The sequence below is a fragment of the Symphalangus syndactylus genome, chromosome 13 (genome assembly GCF_028878055.3).
Source record: "Symphalangus syndactylus isolate Jambi chromosome 13, NHGRI_mSymSyn1-v2.1_pri, whole genome shotgun sequence".
Taxonomy (NCBI): domain Eukaryota; kingdom Metazoa; phylum Chordata; class Mammalia; order Primates; family Hylobatidae; genus Symphalangus; species Symphalangus syndactylus.
The window spans coordinates 105855756-105876483 of NC_072435.2; the positions used below are offsets into that span (position 1 = coordinate 105855756).

A 20728-nucleotide genomic window follows, 5' to 3' on the forward strand; every position below is an offset into this window, starting at 1 on the left:
ATTTCCCAGTTAAGGTTTTTTTATACTTTTTCTGGGGTATATACATCAAAACTGAGGTACATGTGTTACCAGCTTTCATCTTTGTGTCATTTGATTCTCTTTAGGCTGGTTTGATTCTACAACTTCCATTTTGAAATCGGGAAGAAAATTACTGTGACTACTAACGGTTGATAGTTCATATATGATGTCATGAGAAATATATAGCTTGGGACTGGCAGTGCTATGATGAGAGTCCAGCCATTCATTGGTCTTTACAACTGGAGGGATAGTTCTTAGAATTTGTGAGAGATATTCATCACTCATAGCATTTACTGTGTGCCCAAACACAATCTAAGCATGTTACATATGACTTCTTATCCTCACAAACCTTGAGGTAGGAACTGTTAGTGTTGTCATTTTATAGACAGTAAACTTGTGTGTTGTGTAACCTCTCTACAGTGACATAGCTGTTAAGAGCCTGTATTGAACCTGGGCAGCTTAGCCCAGAGTTGGGTTGGGTTGCGTTTTTTTTTGTTGTTGTTTTTTTTTTTAACGGAGTCTGTCTCTGTTGCCCAGGCCAGAGTGCAGTGGCAGGATCTCGTCTTACTGCAACCTCTGCCTCTCGGGTTCAAGCGATTCTTCTTCCTCAGCCTCCCGAGCCTGGACTATTAAGCTGTACTGCCTCTCATGAGACAGAATTGATTTTAAATGGCAGGGGGATTTGGCTAAAAGTGAAAGCTGTGTTTTACAGTCTTAGGGACAGCAGAGTGTATAATTGCTTTTCTTCGTTGTTTTATTCCCTTACCTTAATTGAGGGTACTTACGTTTTGTTTTTAATACAAAATAATAAATGTCCTTGTGTCTGTTGCCTTAGATGTGAATTGTTTAGTACAAATGTTACTAGTGGGCTTCCTTTTTTTTTTTTTAAAGATTAGACCTCTAACATTTTATTCCTTGGGTTAGAAATAATTGCAGTGTCAGGCAGGTCTTTACTACTCTTCTGTTTTCTTTTATACAGGAAAGAAATGCTGAAAATGCCATCGAAGCCCTTAAGGAATATGAGCCTGAAATGGGCAAAGTGTATCGACAGGACAGAAAGAGTGTACAGCGGATTAAAGCTAAAGACATAGTTCCTGGTGATATTGTAGAAATTGCTGGTAAGTTGAGTTTGTCATTTTTCTTTTATTCTAGATTGTATTTCTGAACGTATTCCTTTTCTCAAGGCTTATAGTTATATTTAAAATAATTGTTTTCATGTATCAGTTAACACATTTTAGTGCCATTCATACAAATCTTACATTCTCTGAAATTATTTTGAAATGTTTTAGCACCTCCTTTCCTGTCATTGATAAGGCTTTTGGTTTTTGTTTTTAAACAAGGTATTTTGAATTCTACTTGTTTAAATACATTGTAGAACACGAGTGGTACAGAGGTAAAACCTAATGTTGATTTGACAATTACTTATAGTGAGCAATTTGTTAGTATACTGGCTAATGACGACACAGTTTTTCCTATTTTGGTTCTTGGCACAAAAGTTCATGGTCAAGGGTAATTTCTGGACTCTGAAAGCTATGCTTGGCCGGGCTTGGTAGCTGACGCCTGTAATCCCAGCACTTTGGGATGCCGAGGCAGGCAGATAACGAGGTCAAGAGATTGAGACCACCCTGGCCAACGTGAAACCTCGTCTCTACTAAAAATGCAAAAATTAGCCGGGCATGATGGCGTGTGCCTGTAGTCCTAGCCACTTGTGAGGCTGCGCCAGGAAGAATCGCTTGAACCTGGGAGGTGGAGGTTGCAGTGAGCCGAGATTGCACCACTGCACTCCATCTTGATGACAGAGTGAGACTCCATCTCAAAAAAAAAAAAACCAAGTATGTTTAAAAATACTTACGTGTTACATTGAGCCAGGAATCTCTGCCTGAATTCCAGAGATCAGCTTCAAAGAGTCCATGAATCCACTGTGAGTCCAGAACTCTCCACAGACCTCCAAGGGGTCAGTATCCTCACCGCTCTAGATTAGTGCTGTTTTTGTTTCTTTGTTTTTTTTGTTTGTTTGAGATGGGAGTCTCACTCTGTTACCCAGGCTGGAGTGCAGTGGCATGATCTCAGCTCATTGCAACCTCCACCTCCCAAGCTCAAGCGATCCTTCCGCTTTGCCCCGCAAATAGCTGGTACCACAGGTGCATGCCACTACACTTGGCTAATTTTTATATTTTTTGTAGAGAGGGGGTTTTGCCATGTTGCTCAGGCTAATCTCAAACTCCTGAGCTCAAGTGATCCTGCCTTAGTGTCCCAAAGTGCTGGGATTACAGGTGTGCCCAGCCGCCATATTTCTGACAGTCCAAAATCACAACACCCCTGGGACCAACTAGGATAGTCTAGGTGGGTTGTTTGTTTTGGCTATTTCACTTAGAGAGTCATTACATACTATTATTCAGATTATCTGGCTTTTCGTACCCTTCTGAGTTAAGTATACTATTTACTTTATTGCTATTTGTGAATTATCTCATCGTAATATGCTTTTATATTGACTTGGGAAGGGTGTGCTCTGTCTTTATTGTCTTATTCATTTTAATGAATTCAAAGAGCTACACTCCTTAACCCATGCTCTACAACTTTGGCCTCTGAAAGGAAATTGCCTTGTCATATTCTCTCATCCAGAAATTTTTGTTGTTCTTCCAGAAAAAAAGGATAGTGTTACATATATGCCAGTAAGTCGATTATTTGGGACTGTGTAGTATTTGTGTGTAAATGATTTAACAGCTTCCTTAAGTATCGTGTTAAGAAAACTACAACTCAGAATGAAGTGTCTTGGCTATTGGATTTTTTAAAACTTCCTGTTTTGGCCAGGCGTGGTGGCTCATGTCTGTAATCCCAGCACTTTGGGAGGCTGAGGTGGGCGGATCACGAGGTCAAGAGATCGAAACCATCCTGGCCAAAATGGTGAAACCCCGTCTCTACTGAAAATACAGAAATCAGCTGGGCATGCTGGCTCCCGCCTGTAGTCCAAGCTACTCGGGAGGCTGAGGCAGGAGAATCACTTAAACCCAGGAGGCAGAGGTTGCAGTGAGCCGAGATCGCACCATTTCACTCCAGCCTGGCCAACAGAGCCCCAGATTCCATCTCAAAAAAACAAATTTTCTGTTTTGAGACAAATGTTATCATATTTTATCACAGATGTATTATTCTTTCACTCTATATACACACATTTTTGTATGAACTGTTGAAGGATATATTGCAGACATCATGCCCCTTTAACTCCTAAATAACATTTGTTTAATAGTATCAAGGATGTTCTCTTATATAACCTCAGTATGATTATCAGAATTAGGAAATTGATACAGTAGTATGTAAGATCTTATTCAGTATTTACCAGTTACCACTTTTTTTGATGAGGGGAAGACAGAGTCTCGCTCTGTCACCCAGGTTGGAGTGCAGTGGCACCATCACGGCTCACTGCATCGTTGACCTCCTGGGCTCAAGTGATTCTCCCACCTCAGCCTCCTGAATAACTGGGATCACAGGCAGGAGCAACCAAGCACCTAGCTAAGTTTTGTATTTTTTCGTAGAGACGGCTCTTGCCCTGTTGCCCAGGCTGGTCTCTCAAACTCCTGGGCTCGGGCAGTCCTGCCTCAGCCTCCCAAAATGCTGGGATTACAGGCGTGAGCCCACTGCGCCTGGCCCACATTTTTTTTTAATAGCAAAAAGTATTTGAGTTAGGGAATTCTGATGGTGATGAAGAAAATAGGTCAGAATGGGGAAGGCTGAAGATATAGGGAGGCTATTTTAGTAGTCTAGGCAAGAGATAATGAGGACAGTAACATTAAGAATAATGAAGGAAAGATTTTTGAGTTCATGAACAGTGGCTCTTAAGCAGGAGTGCACATCAGAATCATCTGGAGGCACTCTTTTTAAAAAAGTTTTTGGCAGGTCTCAACCTAGAATATTAACTCTGAATCTCCATTGGGTACAGAATTTTGATCATGAGTGGTTCAAAAAGTGAGCCTCTGAGTTAGTTACAGAACAGCAGATTTGTTTTGTTTTGTTTTGTTTTGTTTTGAGATGGAGTTTCGCTCTTGTTGCCCAGGCTGGAGTGCAGTGGCACCATCACGGCTCACTGCAGTGTTGACCTCCTGGGCTCAAGTGATTCTCCCACCTCACCCTCCTGAATAACTGGGATCACAGGCGTGAGCCACCATGCACCTGGCTAAGTTTTGTATTTTTTTGTAGAGATGGGTCTTGCCATGTTGCTCAGGCTGGGCTCTCAAACTCCTGGGCTCAGGCAGTCCTGCCTCAGCCTCCCAAGTAGCTGGGATTACAGGCATGCGCCACCATGCCCAGCTAATTTTGTATTTTTAGTAGATAACAGGGTTTCTCCATGTTGGTCAGGCTGGTCTCGAACTCCCGACCTCAGGTGGTCCGCCCGCCTCAGCCTCCCAAAGTGCTGGGATTACAGGAGTGAGCCACCATGCACGGCCTAAAGCAGCTCCGTCCGTCCGTCCGTCCCACCTTCCTTCCTTCCTCCCCTCCCCTCCCCTCCCCTCCCCTCCTCTGCCCTCCTCTCCTTCTGTCCTCCCTCTTTTCCTTCTTTCTCTCTTTTTTTTTTTTTTTTTTTTAACTTGGAGACAGGGGCTTGCTCTTTTGTCCAGGCTAGAGTGGAGTAGTGTGATCACTGCGACCTCGAACTCCTTGGCTTCAAGGGGGTCCTCCTGCCTCAGCCTCCTGAGTAGCTGGTAATACAGGCATGTGACACCATGCCCAGCTTTTTTTTTTTTTTTGAGACGGAATCTCGAACTGTCGCCCAGGCTGGAGTGCAGTGGCATGATCGCGGCTCACTGCAAGCTTCACCTCCCAGGTTTACACCATTCTCCTGCCTCAGCCTCCCCAGTAGCTGGGACTACAGGTGCCCACCACCACGCCCAGCTAATTTTTTGTATTTTTAGTAGAGACGGGGTTTCACTGTGTTAGCCAGGATGGTCTTGATCTCCTGACCTCGTGATCCTCCCACCTCAGCCTCCCAAAGTGCTGGGATTACAGGTGTGAGCCACCATGCCCGGCCTTTTTTTTTTTTTTTTTTTTTTTTTAAAGTAAAGATGGGGTCTAGCTTTGTTGCCCAGGCTGGTCTTGAACTTCTGGGCTCAAGCGATCCTCCTCCTCCTGCCTTGGCCTTCCAAAGTGTTGTAATTACAGGTGTGAGCCACTTGCCTGGCTCAGAGCAACAGATTTTGATAATTGAATAGATAGGAGAGTGTGTAAATCAAAGATACTGGCAAGATTTCTAGTTTACATGACTGGGTGTGATGGTACTCTACTACCTATAGAAGGAAACATTGGAAAGGAGATTGTTTTTCCACAAATATATGTGGTGGGTGAGGTTGTAGATGACATCACCTAAGTATGTGTATGAGATTCTGTTTGATTTTATGCTTACCATTTCTCCAGCTTCTTCTTCTTTAATTTAAAAAAAAAAAAATAGAGACAGGGTCTAGCTATGTTGCCTAGGCTGGTGTCAAACTCCTGGCCTCAAGTGATCCTCCTGCCTTGGCCTCCCAAAGTTCTGGGATTTACAGGTGTGAGCCACTGTGCTCTGCTTTGTTGGGCTGTTTTAGTGTGTTGAGTCTACTTGAAGACTTAGAGAAATTACCCCCAAAGCCTTTATCCTTAGTTTGCATCAGTAGATGGCAATGGTAGACAGCTTCAGAGGAAACCACAACCGTGATACCTCAAAGCACCATCCTTTCTGATGAAATAGACAAAAGCCAACTTCTCTTCAGTTGGTGATTTTGGTTTCTCTGTATCTCTGAATCCTGGTTCTTGCCAGTCCTTCCCGTCTCTTGTAAGACACTCTAACCTAGTTAACTGTGAGAAACTTGGAAGTCATCTTGATTTTTTTTTTTTTTTTTCCCCACCAGTTGTCAAATGATCCTTTATTGAAATATTTTCCTTTGTGCTTAACTGGCTGGGCATTCCACAGCACCACTGTTGATTTCATCTATGATGTCATGAGGGTGGCGGCCATCAACATTACAGCCCACAGACTGGGCAGTCCCCAGGATCTCTTTAATGATTCCAGAGAGTTCCCTGGCTAAGGATCGGTGTCGCATCTGTCAAGCAATGTTGACGATCTCATCAAAAATGATACTCCCACTGTGTTTAATGTTTTTCTGTTTCTTTCTGTCTCTTGGTGGTTCCTTGAGGGCTTTGATGATCAGGGCAGAGGCAGAAGGCACCACCTCAATCTGGGCCTGTCTGTTCTGAATGGTCAGTTTCACTGTAATCCTCAGGCCCTTCCAGTCACCCGTTGCCTTGGCAATGTCATCACCAACCTTTTTTGGAGACAGACCCAGGGGGCCGATCTTGGGGGCCAGGGCAGAAGTGGCACCGACTTCACCTCCGGTGCACCTCAGGTATACAACTTTGATCTCGTTGGGGTCGAACTTCGGTGGCATGGTGGAGGCGGCTGGTGTCGGATGAACCCGGATTCGGGACGACCGAAGAAAGTCGCACCTTGGCCTCCTCCAAGCCGAAAGCCAAGAGCGGAAGTCGTCTTGATTTTTTTCCCCACTCTCTTATCCTCTGATTTGTCCGTAAGGCCACTGATTCTGTCTCCAGAAGACACCCAAGTTCGTGAACTCCGTTTCCTCGGTCAGCACACTAATCTAGCCATCATCTCACACCGCACCTGTCATCATCTGCTAACTAGGCTGTGGCTTCCTTTGTTGTATTCCTCCAGTCCATTCTCCACACAAGTGCCAGAGTGGTTTCTTAAAGGTCGTGTTATTTATTCATCTGCTAAAAAAAACCCTTAAGGGACTTCCCCATTGCACTTAAAATACAAAATTCTCTGACCTGATAAACTTTCATTGTGTGTATGTACCTCCTGCTTTCTTCTATGATTTTCATCTTATGCTGCTCCTTCATGCTGCAGACATCCAGGCCTTTTTTTCAGTTTTCAGTACCACCGAAGTCACCTTTTTTTGGAAGGTTAGGCAAATTTTACAGAGTTTATTAATTTGCTCAATGCACAGATCTCATAGTGGTGAAGCTTTGGTTATTACCCTGACCTATCTCGCTTTCTCACACTGAAATTTCATTCTCTATATTGTAGTATAGTTTTGTTGTTGCATTTGATAGTTTAGAAAGGACAAATAATGTTTGATCTATAGTGTATGTGACTTAAGATTTTCAGTCTAATGGGATTTTCCTTATTTATATTGTGGTAAAATATACATATTATAACATCCATTTTAACCATTTTTAAGAGTGCAGTTCTGTGGCATTAAGTACATTCACATTGTTTTGGGACTGTCACCATCCAGAACTTTGTCTTCCCTAACTGAAATGTACCCCTTAAACACTAACTTCCTGTTCCCCTCTTCCCTGGCCCCTGGCAACCGTTCCCTTTATTTGAATATTCAAAAGACAGTGAATTTAATATTAAAAAAAAAACCTGAGTTTAAATCCCTTAGGTGAATATACTACTACTATCAAGTGGAGTACAAATTTAAATCCATTTTCCTTTCACCTGTTTCTCAATCCTTCATGGATAGTGCTGATTCTGGTAGTTATTTACCACTTTTTTTGCCCCAGCTCTTCCCCCACAGTATGGTAATTGCTAAAAAGCGTATACATTGCTTTGACATTGGGCTCTGTTTTTCTTTAATTTTTATTTTTATTACTATTATTATTATTTTGAGACAGGATCTCTACTGTGCAGGCTGGAATGCAGTGGTGTGATTCTTGTGCCTCAGCCTCCCAATTAGCTGGGCTCACCGGCGTGCACCACCACACCCAGCTAATTTTTGTAGTTGTAGTAGAGATGGGGTTTTGCCATATTGGCCAGGCTGGTCTCAAACTCCTGGCCTCAAGTGACCCACTCACCTCGGCCTCCCAAAATGCTGGGATTACAGGTGTGAGCCACCGCACCCGGCCTATTATTATTATTTTAGTTAAGCCCAGCTGTGTGAGACATTGGGCTCTTAAGTGCTGCTTGCTTTCATCTTAAATTGTGACCTTTCTAACTGAGTAATGCAGAACAGACATCTAGGTTTAGAATATATGTGAACATTTTATTAAATACTGTTGTCATACTACTAGGCAGTGAGCACCTTAAGGACAGAACTGTCATATTGACTGTTGTAACGTTATCGTAAGTTCTCTATGAATGAAATTTGAAATCAGAAGTATATGATAGGCTCAGCTAATGTAAACATAGTTGCTGTGCAGAACAAACAGTTGAGTGTATATGTGTGTTCAATACAATTATTATTATAATATTATTATTATTGAGACAGAGTTTTTCTGTCACCCAGGCTGGAGTGCAGTGGTGTGATCTCGGCTCACTGTAACCTGTGTACCTCCCAAGTTCAATTGATTCTCCTGCCTCAGTCTCCTGAGTAGCTGGGATTACAGGCGTGGGCCATTATGCCTGGCTTTCTTGCTTTTTTTTTTTTTTTTTTTTGAGACAATCTCTCTCTGTTGCCAGGCTGGAGTGCAGTGGCATGATCTTGACTCACTGCAACCTGCGACTCCCTGGTTCAAGCGATTCTCCTGCCTCAGCCTCCCGAGTAGCTGGGATTACAGGCATGTACCACCACGCCCAGCTAATTTTTGTATTTTTTGGTAGAGACGGGGTTTCACCATGTTGGCCAGGATGATCTCAAGCCCCTGACCTCGTGATCCATCCTCCTCGGCCTCCCAAAGTACTGGGATTGATTACAGGCATGAGCCACTGCGCCCGGCCATGCCTGGCTAATTTTTTTGTATTTTTAGTAGAGGCAGGGTTTTGCCATGTTGGCCAGGCAAGTCTTGAATTCCTGGCCTCAAGCGATCCACCTGCCTCAGCCTCCTAAAGTGCTGGGATTACAGACGTGAGCCACTGCACCTGGCCTTCAATACAATTATTGAATGCCAGATTATTAGTATATTCAAGGTCTGTGTGATCCTCATTATTATCTTTTTTTTTTTTTTTGAGACGGAGTCTCGCTCTGTCGCCCAGGCTGGAGTGTAGTGGCGCAATCTCGGCTCACTGCAAGCTTCGCCTCCCGGGTTCATGCCATTTTCCTGCCTCAGCCTTTCTGAGTAGCTGGGACTACAGGCGCCCGCCACCACGCCCGGCTAATTTTTTGTATTTTTTAGTAGAGACGGGGTTTCACCGTGGGCTTGATCTCCTGACCTCGTGATCCGCCCGCCTCGGCCTCCCAAAGTGCTGGGATTACAAGCGTGAGCCACCGCACCCGGCCGTCATTATTATCTTAATTCCAGAACATTTTCATCACCCTCAAAAAAAACCCATACCCGTTAGCAGTTGTTGCCCTGTTTTCCTCCCACCAGTTCCTGACAACCACAGTTTATTATCTGTTTTGTGGATTACTATCTGTTTTTCTGGATATTGCATATAAATGGAGTCAATCTTTGTGACTGGCTTTCTCTTAGCATAGTGTTACATTTCGTTCATGAATATAGCATGTATTTCATTCCTTATTGCTGAATAATGTTTATTAGTTGATGGACATTTGGGTTATTTCCAGTTTTGTCTATTATGAGTAATGAATAATGCTATAACTTGTACATACATGCTTGTACTAATTTTTGTGTGAACATAACATTTTCTCTCTGTTAGGTATGTACCTAAGCATGGAATTATGGGGCCTATAGTGACTCTATACTTAACATTTTGAGCAGCTACCAAACTGTCTTTCAGAATGGTGATGGTATTGTTTTACATTCCCACCAACAATGTATACAAGTTCCAGTTTCTCTACATCCTTGTCAGGACATGTCATTGTCTTATCTTTTTAAAGTTTTACCCAGGAAGTGAGTATCATTGTGGTTTTGATGTGCATTTCCCTAATTTCTTAATGATGTTGGGCATCTTTTCATGTGGCTATCGTCCATCGGTGTGTTTTCTTTGGAGAAATGTCTGTTTAAATCCTTTGCCCATTTTAATTGGGTTATTTGTCTTTTTAATGTTGAGGTGTAAGAATTCTTTACATATCCTGCCTTATGAGGTGTGATTAGCAAAATTTTTTCCCCATTCTATAGGGATTCCTTTTTTTCACTTTCTTGACGGCATACTTTGTAACACACAAGTTTTTAATTTGGTAAAGTCCACTTATACATTGTTGTTGCTCCTGCTTTTGGTGTGATGTCTAAGAAACTTGCCAATTGAAGGTCACAAGGACTTTATATATGAGCCAATATATATGATCCAGGCGTGGTGGCTCATACCTATATGATCCTAGCACTTTGGGAGGCTGAGGCAGGAAAAACCACTTTTTTTTTTTCTTTGAGACGGAGTCTTGCTCTGTTGTCCAGGCTGGAGGGCAGTGAGTGGCATGATCTCGGCTCAGTGCAACCTCCGCCTCCTGGGTTCAAGCGATTCTCCCGCCTCAGCCTCCCGAGTAGCTGGGATTACAGGTGCACGCCACCACACTCAGCTAATTTTTGTATTTTTAGTAGAGACGGGGTTTCACCATGTTGGCCAGGCTGGTCTTGAACTCCTGACTTCAAGTGATCCGCCTGCCTCGGCCTCTCAAAGTGCTGCAATTATAGGCAAGAGCCACCATGCCCAGCCTAGGAAAAAACACTTCTAAATTAGTCAGGCAAGGTGGTACAGGCCTGTAGTCCCACTACTCAGGAGACAGAGGTACGAAGATAACTTGAGCCCAAGAGTTGGAGGCTGCAGTGAGCTGCTGTGATCCTGCCACTGTCCTCCACCCTAGGCAACAAAGCAAGACCTTGTCTCTTTAAAAACAGCAACAACAACAAAAACTATGGTGTGAGGTAGGAGGTCCAGCTGCTTTCTTTTGCATGTGGATATTCAGTTGTCTCAGCAACATTTGTTGAAAAGACTTCTTCACTAATTTGTCCTGGAACCTTTGTGAAAAATTAATTTACAAATGCAAGGATGTATTTCTAGACTCTATTCTTACTCCATTGATCTCTGTCCCTAGGACAGTACCATAATGTCTTGATAGCTAGCTGTCGTTTTGTATTTTTTGAAATTGGATACTTGGGAGTGTAACTTTGTTTCTTTAAGATAATTTGGGGCATTCTGGGTTCCTTACATTTACGTATAAATTTTTAAGATTTGCTTGTCAATTTCTGCAAAAAGCAAGCTGGTATTTTCAGTAAGAAGTGTGTTGTATCTATAGATGAGTTTGGGAAATATGGTCATAATATCAAGTCTTTGGATCCATGAGCATAGGGATGTCTTTCCTTTTTTTTTTTTTTTTTAAGGTCTGTCATTTCTTTCAACACTAGTTGTCAGTGTTCAAGTCTTGTGCTTCTTTTGTTAATTAAGCATTGCATTGGTTTTTTGGGGGAAAATATTTGTAATTGGAATCATTTTTTGTAACTTGAAATTGGCCTATTGGTGATATTTATTTATTTATTTATTTATTTATTTATTTATTTATTTTTTGAGATGGAGTCTTGCTCTTTCACCACTATGACAGGCTGGAGTGCATTGGCATGATCTCTGCTCACTGCAAGCTCAGTCTCCCGAGTAGCTGGGACCACAGGCGCCTGCCACCACGCCCGGCTAATTTTTTTGTATTTTTAGTAGACACAGGGTTTTACCATGTTAGCCAGGATGGTCTCGATCTCCTGACCTCGTGATCCGCCCGCCTCAGCCTCCCAAAGTGCTGGGTGTGAGCCACCGCGCCCGGCCTGGTGATATTTATTTTTAATTAAAATTTTTAGATTCAAGGTACATGTGCAGGTCTGTTACGTGGATATAATGTGTGATGCTGAGGTTTGGGCTTCTACTGATCCTGTCATCCAGATGATGAGTATAGTACTTCACAGATAGTTTTTCAGCCCTTGCCCCTCTTTCCCTCCCACTTTTTGGAGTGCCCAGTGTTTATTGTTCCCATCTTAATGGCTATGCGTACCCAGTGTTTAGCTCCCACTTACAAGCGAGAACAGACAGTATTTGGTTTTCCGGGTTAACTCACTTAGGATAATGGTCTCTGGCTGCATCCGTTTCCCTGGAAAAGACATGATTTCATTCTTTTGCATGGCTGCGTAGTATCGCATGGTGTATATATACCACATTTATTTTTGAGATAGGGTCTCACTCTGTCGCCCAGGCTGGAGTGCAGTGGTGCGATTTCGGCTCGGTGCAACCTCCACCTCCCGAGCTCAAGCCATCCTCCCACTTCAGCCTCCTGTGAGTTCAGGCCATCCTCCCACCTCAGCCTTCTTGTGATTCACCCACCTTGGCCTCCGAAAGTACTGAGATTACAGGCGTGAGCCACCACGCCTGGCCACAGTTTCTTTTTCTTGGGATATATACCCAGTAATGGGATTGCTGGGTTGAGTGGTCATTCTGTTTTTAGTTTCTTGAGAAATCTCCAAACAGCTTTCCACGGGGGCTGAACTAGTTTACATTCTTACCAGCAGTGTGTAAGTGTTCCCCCCGCCTTTTTTTTTCTTTTTTCTTTTCTTTTTGTTTTTTTGAGGCAGGGTCTCAGTCTGTTGCCCAGGCTGGAACGCAGTGGCATGATTATAGCTCATTGCAGCCATGGCTTTCCAGGCTCTAGTGACCCTCCCACCTGAGCCTTCCCAGTTAGCTGGGACTGTAGGCACACACCACTATGACAGGCTAATTTTAAAATTTTTTCGTAGAGATGAGGTCTTACTATGTTGCCCTGGCTAGTCTTGAATTCCTGGGCTCCAGTGATCCTCCCACCTCAGCTTCCCAAAGTGCTGGGATTACAAGCGTGAGCCACCATGCCCAGTAATAGTAGTCACTCTGACTGGTGTGAGATGACATCTCATTGTGGTTTTGATTTGCATCTCTCTACTAGTGATGTTGAGCATTTTTTTGTATGTTTGTTGACTACTTGATTGTTGTCTTTTGAGAAGTGTCTTTTCATACCCTTTGCCCACTTTTCAACAGTGGTATCTTTTTTGTGTGTGTGGATTTAAGTTCCTTACAGATTCTGGATATTAGTCCTTTGTTGAGAGCATGGTTTGCAATTATTTTCTCCCATTCTGTAGGTTGTCAGCTTACTCTGTTGATAGATTTCTTCTGCTGTGCAGAAACTGTTTCGTTTAACTAGGTCCCAATTGTCAAGTTATTTGTTCCATTTGCTTTTGAGGCTTAGTCATAAGTTCTTTGCTTAGGGCAGTGTTGAGAAGAGTATTTCCTAGGTTTTCTTTAAACTGTAGGATATTTACAGTTTGAGGCCTTACATTTAAGTCTTTAATTTGCCTTGAGTTAGGAATTCTTTTTTCAATTTCATTTTCAGATTGTTCTTTGCTAACGTGTAGAAATACAGTTGTTTTTTATGTATTGATCTTGTAGTTTGCAATCTTGCTGAACTCATTAGTTAGTTTTAATAGTTTTTATGGGTTCCTTAAGATTTTCTGTATACAAGATCATGCATTTGCAAATGAAAATGTTTTTACTTCTCTCCAGTCTGGATGCCCTTTATTTCTTGCCTAATTGCCCTGGTTAGAATCTCCAATACAACATTGAAGTACCAAGAGCAGACATCCTTTTCTTACTGATCATAGTGGAAACCATCCAGTCCTTCACAGTGAAGTGTGACATAGGTGTAGGTCTCATAGGCGGGTGCCCTTTATCATGTCGAGGAAGCCTAGTTAACAGTTGTAATATTTAGGTTGTCAGTATGCGCTGGTGACCTCTCATGGTGTTTGTAAACTTATATCCAAATCAGAAATGATAGTTTGCTGGGTTACTAGGACCAGCAGGTCATTGAATTGGGTAAGATATAATTCTAAGGCATTTACAACTACTATATGGAACATTTTGGAAAAGCATACCGTGACTACGTAACCTGGGCCAGATAAATAGGTATTTATTTTATTAAGACTATACATGTTGAGCCTTTTAAACTTCTACCTCTTAGAATTAGTAATCAAATTGACCGTGCAATCTAGCATTTAGCCTGATAATTCAGTTTTGTGAAAACTATAGAGTGAACTTTAATTTTGAATTTTTTCTTGTCAGTTGAAGTACTATTTGCGTAGCCTGAAAGACTAAATGGCATAAATTGTGCTTTTAGACATGGTGACTTTTATATTTTCATTTACATTATGAAATTGGATGTGAAGAGGTCTTTCAGATGTGTTGGAAAACTGGAGAATGTTGAAAACTAATTTGAAGCTGAAAATAAAAAAGTACTGACTTAACGATTTTGATATTTGCAGAAAGGAACAGACCTTTTTGTAGTCACTGTTTGGAATGTAAGGGTCATCTCCTGACTTTAAAATTCTTTGTCAGCTTTTGGAAGGTATCTGGTAGGATGGTTCTGGCTGAACTTTTCAAAGACTAAACTGGAATAGATGATTTTTTGAGGGAGATATGGAGAGAGAGTTTAAGGAAACTAATTTTTTTTTTTTTGAGACAGAATCTCGCTCTGTCGCCCAGGCAGGAGTGCAAAGGCGTGATCTCAGCTCACTGCAACCTCCGCCTCCTGGGTTCAAGCGATTCTCCTGCCTCAGCCTCCCTAGTAGCAGGGATTACAAGTGTCCGCCACCACACCCGGCTAATTTTCATATTTTTAGTAGAGACAGGGTTTCACCATGTTGGCCAGGCTGGTCTCAAACTCCTGGCCTCAAGTGATCCGCCCGCCTCGGCCTCCCAAAGTGCTGGAATTACAGGTGTGAGCCACCGTGCCCAGCCAGGAAACTAAATTTTATATGTTGCTATACCAGGTAATCATTCCAAAGAGAAATTAGGTAAGCATACATAGCAAATGCTAATGTGAGTCTTAAGTATCTAGAACACAAGAGCCAAATGAAATTGATAGGGCAAATAAAAACATGGAGAAAATAACCCACACATAGTCTGTGCTCAGTGGCTCATGCCTGTAATCTCAGCACTTTGGGGGTGGCCAAGGCATGCAGATCACTTGAGTCTAGGAGTTCGAGACCAGCCTGGGCAACATAGTAAAACCCCATCCCTACAAAAAATACAAAAATTAGCTAGGCGTGGTGGTGCGCACCTGTAGTCCCAACTACTTGAAAAGCTGAGGCGGGAGGATCACCTGAGCCCAGGAGGTTGAGGCTGCAGCAGTGAGCTGAAATTAAGCCACTGCACTCCAGCATGGGCAACAGAGTGAGACCCTGACTCAAAAAAAAAAAAGAGAGAAAGTGACCCACATGTTCACGTCTTATGAAGCCACAGTAAATTCTGCATTATCTTAAGGCCGAGAAAATACTTCTCTGGACGGATGGAAACCAAAAGTAGTAAAGTTGTACATAATCTTATGAGAAATGAACATCATTGTTTTTAAGCTTTCTGTGTCATCTGCTGACATTATGAAAGTGAATCAAAGCTATCTATAATAGCCTAAGTCGTTTCTGTTTTCTTTTTTCTTTTCTTTTTTTAAAGTAGAGATGAGATTTTACCATGTTGGCCAGACTGGTCTCGAACTCCTGACCTCAAGTGATCTGCCTCCCTTGGCCTCCCAAAGTGCTGGGATTACAGGCATGAACCACCATGCCCGGCCATGGTTTTATGGGGTGTTTTTTTGTGACAAGGTCTCCCTGTATTACCCAGGCTAGTCTCAAACTCCTGGGCTCAAGGGATCCTCTTCCCTTGGCCTCCCAAAGTGCTGGGATTACAGGCATGAGCCACCATTCCCAGCCAGAAGTCTTAGTTTTAGAATTTTGGGGCTTCTAGTATATGTCCCAGGGGTTATTTATTGACTTCTTAAGAACACTGTTTTCAGTGTTGTTTAAAACAAACTTTACGTATCTTGGTAACCCAGGGTTGAGGAATAGCACTAGGAAATAAATATCCTCAGATGACTTCTGTCTTGTAGTATATCCTCTGGAGCAAATCATCTTTTAAGATTATGTAAGTAGTGGAAGTGACACAATCTTAACATAAAATTGCATTTGCTTTAGCACTTGTACAGAAATTGATAATTTTATTTCCTAAAATGAAGACTTAATAGCCAACAGGGTGCCAGCAATTTCAAGATTTACTCGGGAATAAAAATAATTGTTAAACTTGACAGCAATTTAAAGGAAGAAAACTTTCAATTTAAAGGAAGGAAACTTTTACTTCAGGCCGTCAACATGCAGTACTGAGATTTAGTAGCAAGTATAAACTGCCTTTGAAGCAGTTGAGTAAAAGGCAGAGTTGTGAAATAGATGACTGGATTCATATAAGAACCTGGATTATGATCCTAGTTCTGCATGACATTGGACTATGTACATTAACCTCTGCAGAATTAGGTAATTGGAGTACTGTTTTAAGGAGCTTTCTTGCTCTAAAAAGTGTGATTTAGATAATATGGCCATGAGTCCATGTGGACTTTTTTTTGCTTTCAGAAAGCTGTTGGGGTTGGAATTGACTGGCTTTAAACATTTGAATGCTCTTTAACACAAAACAGAGTAGTCAGTCTGCTGTAGAGCAGAGGAGTTGGCATACTATCTTTGTGGATTGGTTGGTTGGTTCATTTGTTTATAGACACGAGGTCTCACTGTGTCACTCGGGCTGGTCTTGAACTCCTGGCCTCAGGTGATCCTCTTGCCTTAGCCTGTAATCCCAGGTCTTTGGGAGGCCAAGATGGGTGGATCACAAGGTCAGAAGTTCAAGACCAGCCTGGCCAAGATGGTGAAACCCCTGTCTCTCCTAAAAATACAAAAATTAGCCGGGTGCAGTGGCAGGTGCCCGTAATCCCAGCTGCTCGGGAGTCCGAGGCAGGAGAATTACTTGAACCCAGGGGGCAGAGGTTGCAGTGAGCCAAGATTGCGCCACTGCACTCCAGCCTGGGGGACAGAGCGAGACTCCATCTCAAAAAATATATATATATATGCTGGGACTATGGATGTGAGCTATAGCATCCAGCCAATATTTTGGGCTTTGTGGGCCACAACAATCTCTGTACCAAAGTCTTTTGTAAAATATAAAAAGAGAATTGTTTAAAAAAAAAAAAAGTGTTGGCTGGGTGCAGTGGCTTATCCCTGCAATCCTAGCATTTTGGGAGGCCATGGCAGGAGGATCACTTGAGCCCAGGAGTTTGAGACCAGCCTGGGCAACATATTGAGACCTTGTCTTTACAAAAAAAGTTTTAAAACTTGTATAGTGAGGCTGGGCACCGTGGCTCACGCCAGCACTTTGGGAGGCTGAGGCAGGAGGTTTACTTGAGCTCAGGAGTTTGAGACCAGCCTGGGCAACATGGAAAGACCCCGTCTCTAAAAAAATTAAAAAATGAAAATTTGCTGGGTATGGTGGCGTGCTCCTGTAGTCCCTGCTTCTCGGGAGGCTGAGGTGGGAGGATCACTTGAGCCTGGGAGGTCAAGGCTGCAGTGAGCTCAGATTGTGCCAGTACACTCCAGCCTGGGTGACAGAGTGAGACAGAGTAAAACTCTGTCTCCCAAAAAAAGGTCGGGGGGTGGGGAGCCTTAAGATTTTGCACACTGCTTAAATCAATGTTTCTCTAACTTCATGAGTGTAGGAATTACCTGGGGATTTTGTTAAAATATATGTTTTGATTGGTTCAGTCTGAAATGGGGCCTGATTATTCTGCATTTCTAATAAGCTCCCAGGTCAATAATTTGAGTAGCAAGGCTCTAGAGCAGATCTTAATCGTTTCTAGATCACAGTCCCTGTGAGAATTAATGAAATTTATGGACTTTCTTGCCCAAAAACATATATTGAAAATCTTGTGTGCAACTTCAGGAGGTTCATTTGTCCTCCTCCTCAGAAAGTCCACCTCAGGATTCTAGTTATTTGGTTTTAAAAACTAAAGTACAGGCCGGGCATGGTGGCTCATGCCTGTAATCCCAGCAATTTAGGAGGCCGAGGCAGGCGGATCATTTGAGCCCAGGAGTTCGAGACCAGCCTGGCCAACACTGTGAAATCCCATCTTCACTAAAAATACAAAAATTTACCCCGGTGTGGTGGTGGGTGCCTGTAATCCTAGCTACTTGGGTGACTGAGGCACGAGAATCGCCTGAACCCAGGAGATGGAAGCTGCAGTGAGCCTAGATTGCACAACTGCATTCCAGCCTGAGGGACAGAGCGAGACACTGTTGCAAAAAAAAAAAAAAAAATTGTTTTAGTTGTTCTGTAAATCCCGGAAGCTATACCTCTGTTTCCAAAGCCAAGGTATAAATTATTACACTAGAAAATGGATAAGCAGAGGAGCAAAATAGTCTAAAACAAAAATCAGCATAGATGAATTAGAAGCAGAGAGTTTTTGAGTTCGAGAGCCCCTGAGCACTGTCAGAATAGCTAAGACATTAAGAACTGTGAGAAATGAGAGATCTCCTCAATCATCAGACCATGATGGGCCAGTTGATCTTGAAGCCTGACCTGATTTCATGGGGCTAGCATTTCCTTCCTGATTTCCTGTAATCACCTCCTCTCTACTCCCCATGATTCAGCAGTAGTCACAGTACCAGGAAGTGCCAACCTTTTCATTCTTGCTACTGAGATGAAGATTTTGGAAAAAGGAGAAGAAACCATGTGGTTTGGGAACCACCTTTCCTTTTATTTTTTTTTTTGAGACGAAGTCACTCTGTTGCCCAGGCTGGAGTGCAGTGGCATGATTTCGGCTCACTGCAAGCTCCGCCTCCTGGGTTCACGCCATTCTCCTGCCTCAGCCTCCCCGTTAGCTGGGACTAGAGGTGCCCACCACAACGTCCGGCTAATTTTTTGTATATTTTAGTAGAGATGGGGTTTCACTGTGTTAGCCAGGATGGTCTCGATCTACTGACCCTCGTGATCTGCCCGCCTCCGCCTCCCAAAGTGCTGGGATTACAGGCGTGAGCCGCTGCTGCTGGCCATGGGAACCACCTTTCCTAAGCATTAACACCAAACCACCTAGAGTGGCAGATTTAACTGTGACCAACTTTTATATTAAAAGATAATGGATTTTTTTTTTTTTTTTTTTTTTTTTTGAGACAAAGTCTCGGCTCTGTCATCCAGGCTGGAGAGCAGTGGTGCAATCTTGGACCACTGGAACCTCCGCCTCCTGGGTTCAAGCGATTCTTCTGTCTCAGCTTTCCCATTAGCTGGGATTACAGGTGTGCACCACGCCACCTGGCTGTTTTGTATTTTTTTTTTTTTAGTAGAGACGGGGTTTCACCATGTTGGCCAGGCTGGTCTCGAACTCCTGACCTCAAGAGATCCACCCACCCTCAGCCTCCCAAAGTGTTGGGATTACAGGCATGAGCCACTGTGCTCGGCCGATAATGGAACTTTTGAAAACCAAGGGCTTGGCGGCTGGATGCAGTGGTTCACGCCTGTAATCTCAGCACTTTGGAGGCCGAGGTGGGTGGATCACCTGAGGTCAGGAGTTTGACTAGCCTGACCAACATGGAGAAACGCTATCTCTACTAAAAATTCAAAATTAGTTGGGCATGGTGGCGCTTGCCTGTAATCCCAACTACTCGGGAGGCTGAGGCAGGAGAATGACTTGAACCCAGGAGGCAGAGGTTGCGGTGAGCTGATATCCAGCCTGGGCAGCAAGAGTGAAACTCCGTCTCAAAAAAAGAGAAAAAAAAGTAAAACAAAGGGCTTGAGATTACCAGTGCCAGAAAAATACAAGATTGAGAGAATGGGGAAACAGGAGGGACATAAACTTGGTGGGAGTATACATTTGTATGCAAAAGTAAAAGATATAGACAAAGATATTAACCCTGTAACACCGTAAAAGGAAATGTTAGAAATAACTAGATAGCCATAAAAATAGAGGATGATTCATTTAGTTCATGGTATGGTTGTGAAATACTGTGACCTTGAACAAGTACCTTTTAGTGCCTCATTTTCCTCATCTATAAACAGGGAGGGAGTAAAGATAATAGATCCTTCCTTAGATTTGTGAAGATTAAATTAGTAACCTGTGAAGCTCTTCCAGCAGTACCTGGTCTAGAAATAATAGTCTCAAAATTTCACTGTTTATTATTACTGTACAGCCACTTTTTTAAATGAGACAGGTATGTATAAATATAAAAGGTCTAATACTGTTTTAGTGACGTTTTAGTGAATGTTATACATAAAGAGATGTCCAGAAAATCCAGAAGATACACCTTTTTTTTTTTTTTTTTTTTTTTTTGAAATGGAGTCTCACTCTGTCGCCCAGGCTGGAGTGCAGTGGCGCGATCTCAGCTCACTGCAAGCTCCGCCTCCCAGGTTCATGCCATTCTCCTGCCTCAGCCTCCTGAGTAGTTGGGACCACAGGCACCCACCACCACGCCCGGCTAATTTTTTGTATTTTTAGTAGAGACGGGGTTTCACCATGTTAGCCAGGATGATCTCGATCTCCTGACTTTGTGATCTGCCTACCTCAGCCTCCCAAAGTGCTGGGATTACAGGCATGAGCCACCGCGCCCGGCGATATACTGTTAACTATATATATATCTGTTGAAAGAGGGGAAGAAGAATGGTGTTTGACCTTTTAAACGCACCTTTTTCTTTTGTGATAAAAATCTCTGTTGGTAGATAGGCTGGAGTACTCTAACATTGCTTAGTGCATGGTTGCTTCTGCAACATCTAATGAATGGGTTACCTTTCTACCCCCGATAACTCTAGTAACTGGAAACTTGCTTGCTTAATGACCAATGTCATTTTTTTAGTCAGTTCATTATAAAATATTCCTTGTGAGCTAAAATATATTTTGTCTGTTCTGTATGTTAGCTTTTTAATTTGGGGCCACATAGAAATCTGATTTATCACCAGTTTAGATCTGGAGGGGAGCTTATGAAACCTTATTTTAGGGGATGAGAAGACTAAAACTCAAGAGTTTGCAACTTA

General features: G+C 42.8%; 1 protein-coding gene and 1 pseudogene across 3 annotated transcripts in view; one reads left to right on the top strand and one right to left on the bottom strand.

The window, feature by feature from the left end:
* ATP2A2 (ATPase sarcoplasmic/endoplasmic reticulum Ca2+ transporting 2) overlaps positions 1 to 20728 on the top strand; it is a 73492-nt gene that overhangs the window by 15023 nt on the left and 37741 nt on the right. For all 3 annotated transcript variants that reach the window (XM_055236364.2, XM_063614434.1, XM_055236363.2), the window contains exon 5: positions 998 to 1136. In XM_055236364.2, coding sequence (XP_055092339.1) covers positions 998 to 1136 — 139 coding nt within the window. The remainder of the gene's footprint in view (positions 1 to 997; positions 1137 to 20728) is intronic.
* On the bottom strand, positions 5900 to 6461 carry LOC129459554 (large ribosomal subunit protein uL11-like; annotated as a pseudogene).